Source organism: Lampetra fluviatilis, chromosome 3 (assembly GCF_964198595.1).
Source record: "Lampetra fluviatilis chromosome 3, kcLamFluv1.1, whole genome shotgun sequence".
In the NCBI taxonomy this organism is placed as follows: domain Eukaryota; kingdom Metazoa; phylum Chordata; class Hyperoartia; order Petromyzontiformes; family Petromyzontidae; genus Lampetra; species Lampetra fluviatilis.
Window position 1 is genome coordinate 3,948,464 of NC_136277.1, and position 12,966 is coordinate 3,961,429.

General features: G+C 46.1%; 1 protein-coding gene across 3 annotated transcripts in view; it reads right to left on the reverse strand.

Annotated features, from left to right (window-relative positions):
• Window positions 1-8,104, reverse strand: part of LOC144951618 (small conductance calcium-activated potassium channel protein 2-like) — a 52,231-nt gene extending 44,127 nt beyond the window's left edge. The window contains exons 1-2 of one of the 3 annotated variants that reach the window (XM_078881919.1): window positions 7,149-8,104; window positions 5,849-5,944 (exon numbers count right to left, since the gene is read on the reverse strand). In XM_078881919.1, the coding sequence (XP_078738045.1) occupies window positions 5,849-5,944; window positions 7,149-7,919 (867 nt within the window). In that variant the 5' untranslated portion in view covers window positions 7,920-8,104. The remainder of the gene's footprint in view (window positions 1-5,848; window positions 5,945-7,148) is intronic. The other 2 variants (XM_078881913.1, XM_078881904.1) reach the window with 2 other exon arrangements.
• Between the last annotated feature and the right edge of the window lie 4,862 nt (window positions 8,105-12,966).

A 12,966-nucleotide genomic window follows, 5' to 3' on the forward strand; every position in this document is an offset into this window, starting at 1 on the left:
TTTTATGTTTTATATCATTAGTATGGTAATTCATGTACGGAATATGTATTTTAATCACAATTCCATTCTTGGCATGCTCTTGCAATCAATGGAATTGGTGTGGAGTGGGTGCTGCAGAGAGCCATCATGGCACTCAGGCAAGAAAGGATGGCCCACGGGGCCTGAACGGCAAAGTGGAATTGCCTTTGGAACTTATGGTTCATGCCTAGTGTGCAAGATTGGCCTCATTCCATCCGACTTCAGAGGGCCTTGTAGAGCGTACATTTCTCCACAGGCGCTATCCAGTTTGATAGGAGAGGCACTATGGGCTTATGAGCATGAGTTTATCCACGCATTTCACTCCTTTTATCCAAACAGTAGAACATGCAAACAGTAAAACTATTTACCTCCAGGTCACTTCTCTTATCTGAATTAAGGCTCAAAAACTTTCGGCAAAACTACTTCCTGGCCATATGCACAATGCAAACAATACCGTAGAATGATATAATAAATTATTGCATGGTCAAAATGTGTATCCTGAGCCATAATAATGTATTGAAATACTAGAGGTTGAGTGATTACATTCTTTCATGTGAGGGACGTTAGCCCAGCAGTAGTTGGCAGAGAAAGAGGTGGGCAGTGGGCGAGGGACAAGGGGAGGAGACGGCTCTCATGAAGCACAGACACCTGGAGAAACAGAAGACGAAGATAGAGACATATGGCATGATACTAAACACTAGACTCATGGAGACAAGGAAACAAACACAAAGATAAAAGGGCACAGATATGGTGGCAGAGACAGAGACACGGTGAGAGACAGAGACACGGAGAGAGACATAGGCAGATATGCAAAAATACGTGGAGATACGCAGAGAGAAACACGAAGATATGGAAACACTCGCCACTCTGTTACCAATGGTGGTGCTGCATACAGTACTTGTGTTTTTTCCCATTGATTTTAGCAGAGGCAGCGCCTATGGTAAAAAAAAAACATTGGAGTTTTGTTTCTCAGCAAAAGCATAGATTCCACAATTATTCTAAGTTATATATTGTGTTACACGCTGCATGTTTAATGTAATGTATGTTATTGTAACAGAGTAAGAAACATTGCCCGCATGTCACCAGTAAAGTGGAATGAGCTCTTGAGCTTGAACACAGCTGGGAATTGTTTCTGGCGAGGCTTAACAAATGTGGGAAAACTGGCATGCACATGAGTCAAGAACTGGGCTAATCAGTTTAATAGCCTGATTTACAGATTCATGTCACGTGTGCTTCTTGTGCTTGGCCTTGATTGGCCATTAGTGCACATGCCACCCTAACGGGTAGGTTAAGTAGGTGCTTGCCCCACCTACTCTTATAACTAAATAAAAGGTAGACTGTAGCTCATAGAAAACACGAGCACTGAGGGAGTTGACTTCAAGCTGCCCAAGACTACCAGAGCGATTACATGCATCTGCATGAGGTTGCTGGAGCTGATGCAAGTGCAGTACAACTCCAAATACCCGCACTCCAGTAATCCACAAATCACAGCATTCACAGCGCTCCTGCGGTTCACAGCAACTCCCATAATCCACAAAGGCGAAGATCAGCAAATCCACGAGTTTTGTGCGGATTTTCCGATCTCTTCCGGGAACGGAAAAAAACTATAATAATCCACCGAAAGGCCATGGATTATTAGCAGCTAATTCCTCCGACAATCCGCAAGACACCCCAAACGAATTATTTTTCAGGACACCGCAATTATTTTTCAACAAAAGCGTGATTAAAAGCAGCCATGTCTGCCAATTCACCAGCATTACTTCAAGCAAGCCTGACTGCTGGAGATACCGAGTGTCAAGATCAGTCCAGAGCTTGCTTGTGTTTGAACCAATGCTGCTGAAATGATGCACTCCCAGAAGGCCGTGTGACTCATGTAATGTGTAAAACATGTAAATAGTATATTAAAAAAACAATATCACTTGTTTTTACATGGAGGGTCAGATATGTGGAGTATTGTCTGCTTTTTATTTTGTTACAGAGAAAGAAGAACGAGGCAGGTGATGTAGGAATGTTTCCGAGGAACTTGATTCAGGCTATGAATTATTTGGAAGAATAAAGGTATTGCAGCTAGACACATTTGATGATTGTATGATACTTAGTACTGTGTATGACATAACACAAATCATAACCATTTATCAAAATGGAATAGCTGCACTGAGATTACATGAAGTACCAAAAAATACTAATTAAAAGGGGAGTCCCTTTCTCCAAAGCTATTCACAGTGGCATTAGAAGATAATTTGTGAATTAAATTATAGAAACAAATGCCGACACATTAATGGAGAAAACATTAACCGTGTCAGATTTCTCATGACACAGTCACGAGGACGTCCTTTTGAGAATGATCTGCAGAAAATGTTTGAAGAAATTAGTGGAGGCGGATGCAACGTTGGGCCTCCGCAAAACAGAGGTCATGTGCAACAAGTTCACAAAACAAATGGAGATAGAGGTCAGAGGGACAAAACTGGGAAACACAGTTGAACATGTGCACCTGGGACAGCTGTGGAAAGTGACCAAAATTAAAACTTTTAAATAAATAGGCAAACAAGAGAGGGTTGGAGTGCTTCAAGAAAGCTAAGTTGGTAATGAAAAGTAAGGATAGCAACGTGGCTGAAAAAGAAGAAAGCTTTTCATCAATGCATACTACTTGCTGATCATCTCGAGATACAAACATACGTAGGACGATGTAATCATACAAAGTTCAACACTTCTGACATTTGTGGGGGGCCCAAATGTAATGTTGGTTTTCAGATTTTAGAATCAAAGTGCATCTGTAATGAGATGGTATCCACCATGTGCAGCTTATTTTTGTTCTTAAAATATATTCACATTATAAATAAGTTACTATTTCCAGTAGACAATATATTAGCATGCAGGGCAAATACAGCATTTAACCCACCCTGTATAAATGACAAATACATTTCTACCCTGTTCGCAAGTAAGCACGTTTTTGAAATAAGTATACATGGGCCTTTCCCATAGATCTTCCAATTAACTTTCATTTACTAATGTTAATGTAAAGTTAATTGGAAGTCGAGTAATAAGCACTGCTAGAGTACTGAAATTTTGACTTTCTAGCCTTTTCAAACCATCATTATAATTTATATCAGTCTGCGATGGTATTACGGACGATGATGGTGATATACTTTTGGCATGGGCGTGGAAATGGCCTAGCAGTAGAGGGTGCGCTGGTTGTTTCCAAGGTTCATGGTCAGAATCCAGTGTCCACCCTGATTATTACTGCAGGTGTGAGGACCGTAATAATACGACGTTCCGTCTGTTTGACGGCAGACGTTTAAGCTCCCTTGACGACACACGCAAGATTAGGCCATTGTGTGCCGGTGTGAGGGTCTAAATTTGCCAAATTCGATCATTATTCGATTAGAATCATAGCAATCATAGCCCCTTAATGGCAGACTAATGCTCCAGGTATCTTTGCAAATGAGACTATCCTGGTTTCTTGAGTTCTCATCTGGTTTAACAAAATAAACTTGAACTTGGTACAATTAATTATAAAAAAGAAACCTTTAATTATGCATATTTTTGCGGTTCGTTCTGCAAATGATTTATTTTGGTGTACTGTTTCCAACTGGGAGTGTCCAATTGTATATTTCTTGGAACATGAAAAAGCGAGAAATAATTACCACTCTAAAACAATCAAAGTGAATCTATAACACTCGAATGTTAATAAAAATGCATGGATACGAACATTTCATTGAATGATTTAGAAAAAAAAGCCCAATTTGAAATTAAACTGCAACATTAACCTGAATTTATATTTCAGCACCGAGTCTCAAATACAGTACGGTATTCTACATTTCAGAGGCCCACTGAAAATGTATGTCTTTGATGGAACTCCCCGAAACCAGCTGTTGGATATCACATTGCAAAAATCTAAGGCACCAAACGATTTGTAATTCTGTGCAGTTGTTGTTTTGCTCGTGTGTGTGTGTATTCCAGAATATAGAACTGCACAGTATTCCAACCTTTAAGTTTTGTACAATCAAATGCACAGGGAAATTTGCATACGTTTGAAATTGTACGTATGGAATGTGCTTAGAATAGCACTGCCATTTTTGTGCAATTGCAACAAACTTGGAAGTGATAAATAATACAGAGCTTGCAATAACAGCACTGTATTCCGACTTATACTTTATAATGTAGACAAACGTATTATTGCTATATTTTCATTACACAAATTAACTGCTTAGAGATACGTAGAGCTTAACTATTGGCTATCCCGTCTTTCGGATGGAGTGATGTCAACACTCACGTGACCCTCATCTGACCTTCAATTGACACTCGCTCGATTATCACCGGTCACCTGACACTCTCCACCTCAACTGACACTCAAAACCCACCACACACACCACGAACCTACGAGTACTAACTGAGACGGTATAGGTGGCATTAAGTACACAGAATATAACCGTGTGCTTCATCCAGCAACACAACTCCCACAACTGGTCTGAAGGTCAGAATCAATAGCATAGGCTCCGGGATTTATTCAGGATTGTATGTTTTACGGCCTCACTGGGCCATATGTTATGTAAATTACCCAAATAAACGTGGTAAATCACTGATGGCCTGACAGACACATGAAGTTCTAAATACACCCACGCGGTTTACCAATATTGTTGTACAGGGAAATTGAGTTTTAAGGTCCATACGGCATACAGCCGTTTCAATACGGGCAACATTTTTGTCTATTTGTTTTGTGTTTCTCCCTTGTGATGGGACTTGGTAGGATGAACGTAGAGATTCATAAGGGGCACAAGATGACCAATAAGGTCTGAATTGGTCCGTAATAAGGTAGGCACTGATAAGGGGTTGACATGTATGTTATTTGTTTTGTGTTTCTCCCTTGTGATGGGACTTGGTAGGATGAACGTAGAGATTCATAAGGGGCACAAGATGACCAATAAGGTCTGAATTGGTCCGTAATAAGGTAGGCACTGATAAGGGGTTGACATGTATGTTATTTGTTTTGTGTTTCTCCCTTGTGATGGGACTTTGTAGGATGAACGTAGAGATTCATAAGGGGCACAAGATGACCAATAAGGTCTGAATTGGTCTGCAATAAGGTAGGCACTGATAAGGGGTTGACAGGTATGTGCACTGCAAGTCAGCGCATCCAATGGCCAGGATGAATCGTCTCCACCATGCTCACTCCCTGTTGGCTATTACACATTCGGGCCCTGCACCTCAAACTGACGTCCCTACCTTTCCCCTGTTGGCTACACTCACCGCCAGGCTGATCCTCACTATCCAGATGACACCACTCACCATCGCAAAGACTCGATCCTCACCAATGACAAGGGAAAACTCACCGCTTACCAGACACATTCACATTCAACGAGCACTTGCACAGCGCGTTTCACGCAGCAGGCCACGCAAATACTTCGGGAGCGGCCGGCCGCGGCTTTTTGCATCTTATTAAAAGATCCTCGCCGTACAAGGTCCAGATTCAATCCAGAGTATTGCCAGGTTCTTACAACGGGAATGAACCCTGCCTGGATGATGTACGATGCATATTGCTCAATCAAGGGCAGTGACAGACGGACAGATGGAGTTGCGTCCATTTCGTACCGCTAATTCAGCTTTATATGCAATGTACTGCAGTTCAATTTGTTCGGGTACAGAGGTCATGCATTCACAATATTCAATGCGCAGATTGTACATCGTGTATCTTTCGCACATTGATAAATGGTGAAATGTGACCTTTGTGAAATGTGACCTTTGTAAAAGGCGTGTTATTTTGAGCGCACCCAACACAGGACACTGAGATCGTGGAGTGGGCGAGGTGATGAGCGAGGAGAACCGCGAGTACCTGGATCTCCCTGGCGTGGTACGCGACGACCAATCCGAGCAGAATGATGGTCGATAACGTGATAAGGCATTTCAGAGCTAAAGAATAATGCGACTCCTGCAAGCGCACACAATGTGGACCACGGGGACACATCTCATCACTGCTCTTAGCGCAACCCGGCGCACACAGCGAGGCGACAAAGACAAAGACCCCCCCCCCCCCACCGTGTAGCCTTCACAGACTGTAGGGGCAAGTGCTGTTGGGCGAGCACCTATAAAGGCCGGCACATGGCACACGAGTAGGATGGGTGGCCAACACCTCGCCCGGCCGCCTTTGTCTCCCTCGTGGCGATGTTTTACTACGCACCGCACCGGGGTGCACATTTGAGGCGGAGTCGACCTAGGGGAGGTCCGGGACCGGTTACAAATGATCGGTGTTGGCCGTGATCGGTGGCCAGGTGTCGTAGCGCACGCAGACGATTGCGCTCGCCGTGAATGCGCATTCCTGCACGGGTGGATCTCTGTATGAACAGACGCAAGGGATCAGCGAAACGCCACTGCACCAATTCTCTAATGTGCCGTGCGAGTGAGGCAATGCACACACACACAGACACCACCACGGTGAGAGGCGTCATGGCAATTCATCACCGGGGGGGGGGGGGGACGTTCACGCCACGCGCTCGGAGGTCACCTGTGCGCACACGCAACACAACACACACAACACACAGCACAAGACGCACAACACACAACACACATAATACACACAATACGACACACGAGACGCAACACACACAGCACAAGACGCAACACACACAACACGCAACACAAGACGCACAACACACGCAACACGCACAACACACACCACACACAATACGCAACACACACAACACACACACACAACACGCAACACACAACACGCAACACACAACACGCAACACACACAACACGCAACACACACAATACAACACACGAGACGCAACACACACAGCACAAGACGCAACACACACAGCACAAGACGCAACACACACAACACGCAACACAAGACGCACAACACACAACACGCAACACACACACAATACGTAACACAAGACACACAACACAAGACGCACAACACAACACAGCGACCTCTATACGCGCTCATCAGCATCATCATCAGCAGCATCAGCAGCATGCGCGCACACCGCGCCATGCCCCCCGCTCCGTGGTGGTGCTGTGGGACGACGACGACGACAAAAGTCGCTCAGTGAAGAGATCGGGGAGAGAGAGAGGGGAGAGAGAGGAGAGAGAGAGGGGAGATCGGGACCAGACCGCCACCCCAGCACCTTGGTGTAGACGGCCCACGACAACTCCGTCTCGATCACCATCACCACGATGCCGAACATGCCGAAGATGAGCGCGTAGTCGCTCAACCTCTTGCGCTTCTCGAAGAGCGCCCGCCGGTGGCCGAGCTTGTAGCCGACGTTCTGATGCTTCTTCTTGCTCGACTTGTGTCCTCCTCCTCCTCCTCCCTGCGAGCCTCCTCCTCCCCCGACACCGCCGCCGGCAGCAGCCGACGACACCGCGCACCCAGCGCTCGGCTGCACCACCGAGCAGCTGAGCTCGGCACGGGAAGCCACCGTGGTGGTGGTGGCGGCAGCAGCAGCCGCTTCGGTTCCTCCTGCGGACACCGAAGCTGCTGCCGCTGCTGCTGCTCCGGTGGCTCCCGTCCCCCCGGCCAGGGAGCCCGCGCTGGTCCCCGACGCCGTAGCGCAGTCCGAGTCGGCGTCGTGGAGGCTCCGTCGCGATGCGCTCAGGTGGCTCAGCGGCTTCATGACGCCGCCGTTGAAGCGGCAGCTGCTCATGGCGATCTCCGTGAATGGGTTACTGTCACGCCGCTGCTGCTGCTGCTGCTGTTGTCTGGTGCAGGGCGTCTGTCCGAACCCCGCATCGGTGCCCACGTTCAGCTGGCTCCCGTGCCTGGAGGCGGCGGGCGAAGGAGACGCGGCGCGTCCCGAACCTCCCGCAATGGCACCGCCACCGCCGCCGCATTCATAGCGGACGCGAACGTCCTGCCCCGACTCGCTGAAGTCGTAGAGCAGCAGCGGCTCTTCCATGCTGGCCGCCACCCGCTCTCCACCACCACCACCTCCTCCTCCTGCTGCCGCTGCTGCTGCTGCCTCCTCCTCGGCGTCGGCTCCAGCGCAACGCGCCGCTGCCTCCGCCCCCACGGGGCGGGCCCCCGCAGGCTCCGCCCCGTGCCGGTGCGGCCCGGAGCGGCGGCAGCGGCGGCGGTGGTGGCCGCCGCCACCACCGCCGCCGCCACTGCCGCTGCTGGTAGCGGTGGTGGTGGTGGCGGTGGTGGCAGCGCCACCTGTGGAGTCGAAGCGACGCGTGCGGTTGGTGGGGCGCACGAGCACCACGGGCATGGCGCGGGTGGTGGGTGGTCGGGCCGGAGCCGCGCTGATCAGGATGACGGGGACGTGCCGAGTCTTGCCATGACCCCCTCGGTGGTGGCGGTAGTGGTGGTGGTGGGTCGACTGGGTCACAGGGCGTGCGGCCGCGGTGCCCACGCAGGGAGAAGCTTGCGTGGCCACGCAAACACCTGTGGCCGGTGAGAATGTTACCAAAGTCGAGCGAAAACGGGCGATACGGTCGACAAACAGTTTGCGTTGCACCTGCCGAAATGCCTGCAGTGTCACGTCTGGCTTAGTTATCCGACGTATGTGCAATGCGGCAACATTTATTTTAGGTTGTAAAAAAAATCAAGGAGAGGTAATGTCAAACCTGTTTTGGGGTTCTCAACGATGTTTTTCGTGACCGCATATTTCCCTTGAGACCACAGTTATTGCAAGCCGACCGCTCAGATTCAGTGTTCGTAAACAAATCAGGTGTAGGCCCACGCAAATATAATGAAGACAAAAGTCCGTTGTCATCTTGACAAATGTCGTTTGAATTACCATTTGTCACGGTAAGTCTATAGCCAGATGAAGGCCTCCCCAAACCATTGTCATCTCTGAGCAAAAACCAAACGGATGAATATTGAATACAAATACTATTGAAGGCAGAACATACGTCACCATATATCTACTGCTGGATCAAAGCCTCCCAAAGTCGCCACATCGCACTGCCTTGCAATGTAACAAACAATTTAGCATCTGCACATGAGCTGATTCCATTGCTCCATCTCAATGGTGCATGTCCTCTTGGGGGTTGTTCTCCGTTTATGCTAACACTTGCTATTGTCGAACATTCGCCATCCCAGCTCGCAATAATTCCTGCCCAATAAGTATTCATCTGTCCATAATTTGGATACTTTTGAGCTTTTCCATTTTCTTTGTCATTGTCCATATTTCTTATCCATGTCTGAGCAGGTAAAATACACGCAGCAGATGGCGACGGTTGAGTTTCACTGTTCGCCCTGGATGGATGAAAGTAGGGCATTGTTAAAAAGTGTTGTCCTCAAGTTATACAACGTGGCCCACAGACAGAGAAGCCTTGGGCAGATGATATCATTGATGGCAGGAAGACCATATGATGCCAAGTAGCTGTTGAAAGCTGTGCGATCTTTGGCGAAAATGTGGCCAACATCTTTCACCACAGATGTCCGGCAGTGAATGTTGAGACGTCTGACTCACGAGCCCACAAGAAAAATGCGCCACCACCACCACCGTGACCATTGTATTCCTATTATTCGTGATTAGTCGTGACTTTTTCCATAAGTGTTTGCGAAATGGCATCCCATTACCCGTGATTTTTCACAGATAACAGGAGTCACACGAATGATACACCCGAGTGTCCGCGGGTTATTTGTTAATTAAAAAACCGCTTTACACAAACGGTACTTCTGGTGATCATTCGCTCTACAAGACAACACTCACAGACAGAGACAACAAGACACGAAAACACAGAGCCATTCACACAGACATGGAGATGCACGGAGACAGACAAAATACAAAGATCCCCCGTATTATAGCTTTAACAGACTGTTGGGGCAAGTGCTGTTAGCGAGCACCTATGAAGGCCGGCACGGCACACGAGGGGTTGGGTGGCCTGCACCACGCCCGGTCGCATTTGTCTCCCAAGTGGCAATGTTTTTACCCATCGCACTCGGTACTCAATTGAGGCTGAGTCGACCTAGGGGAGGCCCAGGACCAGTCCAGATAATCGTTACTGGTGTTGGCCGTGAGGGACAGACAAAACAAAGCCACACACACACACGGAGATACCCACATACGCACAGAAAAACACAGAGACGGAGACATATAACTACACAGGTACACATGAAGATACAGATACACACACCCACTGCGCTTCAAAGACCGACCCCCAACATCTACTGAAACGGGACATATTCACGATGCTTTCGCGGATAAGAGTCACGAGGTATGGGCCCCTAACATTACCGCAGATAAGAGGTGTTCTGTACATTATTGGTAAAGCACATATACATATTAACGATAGGCAAGACAATTGCAGTAGAGTAGTTAAATGTGCTAACTCACCCATGCTCATTTATATTGGCAATTCTGAGCCATAAATGGAAATTATAAATAGATATGGCGAGAATCAGTTATATCATAATAACAACCTATTTCCCACAATGTATTAACACGTATTTGATTCATTTGGAAAGGTTGTTTGAGTTAAGTCCAATAAGTATTTTGAATTCACAACCTGATTTTGAGTCAGGCTTTGCCACAGTGGCTTTTGAAGGAATATAAGCCAATAGGCAGGTTTCTTATTGTCATGCTTCCTAATTTTGGAGGAATTATGGCAGTTTTCTTGCACATTTTTGTTACCAATTCCGTATTTCATTTTTCAGGGGCTATTCTACTATAAGAGGAATTAATTGCACACAGGCTCAATACATACTTGAGGAATCGTTCAAATTGGAGATGAGCTCGATCTAGAGCAGTGCCTAGTAACTGCCGAAACCCTCCACAAACGGTATAACTTTCTGCCAGTGGGAATCACATCAATTGTATGGATGTGTGTGTGGCCTGAGGGTATGGTGGCCCACGCCAACCTATCCACGTAGCGATGTGTAGCTACCATCCATCATTCCACAACTGTGCACCCTGCAACACAGAGTAACATCTATTCTTACAATAATAATTGAGGTGTGTATTTAACATGAGAAAATTTTGAATCAGTGAATCATCACATATTGTGTAATCTAGAAGAACAATTCAGTTAATAAGCAGATGAACCTACAGTATATACATTAATAAATAAGATACTGTAACTCTGCAGGAAATGCAGAATTTCTTTTTTTTTTTCAAACAGCAGATGGCAGCATTTGCAAAATAAAAATGTCGCAGTGGCATTAGAGTGTGAATGAGTCAAGGGCAACGCAGTCGTAACACTTGTTCTCACAGCAAGAAGAATATAGGTTTAATTCCCGACTCGAACGACTTATGTGCGGAGTTTTTATGTTCTACTCTTGTTCTGCATGGATTTCCTATGGGTTCTCCGGGTTTCTGCCATAAGAAACAACAAAAAAACATACAATGGAGAGTAACTGGTATTGGCCAAACATGGATATGCTGAAAACTCGCTCAATTGGAATCACAAATAGCAACATCGGCCTCTCTTGTTAAAACTTAGCAGGGTCCTCCTGAAAACGTCTTGAGACTCTTTGTGTAAACAAGCGTAATAAATAGTGTTTTCATTATCAGTCACGGTCATTCCACTGCTGAATGAAGGTCTGTCTCCCCACGAAGCCTAAACCTCTTACGATCATGCCGTATACAATAAATCACATAGCATCACTACATCTCTTCGATTAACGTTTTCTCCAATTAGCACGGTTCGCCACGTACGGTGCGAAATAAGTTCAACACACATACTCTCCGACGTATTCCATTTCCAGAGACAAAAAAAAATTCCACGGTTTGCGCTCGTTACTATCTTCATACCCAAACTCATGGAATGCCGGCACTTCAAAAATGTCCTTCAACATACATCACTATTAGATTATAAGCTGGCGATTATTTTACGACAATTTAATTTGAGATATTTTTTCCAATCGTCTGTTTACACACGAGTACAATTGTAACGCTATCTATGATTGTTCTGCTCCAAGCGCGATTGCGGGCATCGTGATGCAGCCCCGCCACTGTCTTCACCTACCCTGATAGCGATGGCCGTGGCAATATTTCATTTCAGAATCATCATCTGCTAGGAAGTGATGGAATCTGGTTTTTAATAACCCCACCAAAATAAAAAAAAACTGTTCTTACAAACCATATATTTTGTTATAGAGTGTATTATTGCTGGATTGATACAGCATGAACAATCCAAGAAGTACGTGATGAAACGACAAACGATATACAGAAACAGAATAAACATGAACTGTAGATTCTGAATATTGTGCTACGGAATGCCCCACAAAGCAGCTGGAGAAGAGAAATCGTTTTTCTAATAAAAAAATACTTGTCGATCAATTGTTTTGTTGTGTTTATTTTTCATATGATTCTTTCAACGTGACTTGCCTAATGAAGATAAAATTTTAAATTGTTCATAATCGAAACCGCTGCAACACAGTCTAATTTGTGCCTCGGGGAGGTCTTGGGGCGGCTGTGAAGGTGTCCGAGTGAGAGATTTCCCTTCATTCATTGCGATGAGCTTCGCATTTTCGCCACGCCGCTTGAGACCCATTGAGAGCTGTGAATAGGGCGCCCATGGCTGTAATGAGATACGATGTCACGACGCGAGGTCGCACCGTGCAACTATAGAGCAGCTCACGGCTTTTTGCAGTGTCAAAGGGGCTGTGTAGTGTGGACTTGAGGGTCATGGGGACAGCATTTGAGTGCTTTGTTGATTTGTTGTCGTATTGTTTATAAATGCCTACCGTTGGTAGAAAAGACGGTTATGTCACTTTCACGGGAAAGCCAATAACATGACGAGGTTTTTCTTAATTACAACACCATATTTTCACAGAGGTCAATCACAACAGCCCCGCCTAGTGGAAATGTCACGAGCCGTCACTGACCGAATGTGAATAAAAAACTTTAGGATACCAGCACATGGACATATTGCATATAAGAATAAAGGTCTTAAACTAACCAATAAATACGCAACAATTCACACACATTCTTAAACGCAAAACGATTAATAATAGCTATTCACACCGATAACTATTTCGTTCAAACCTAACCA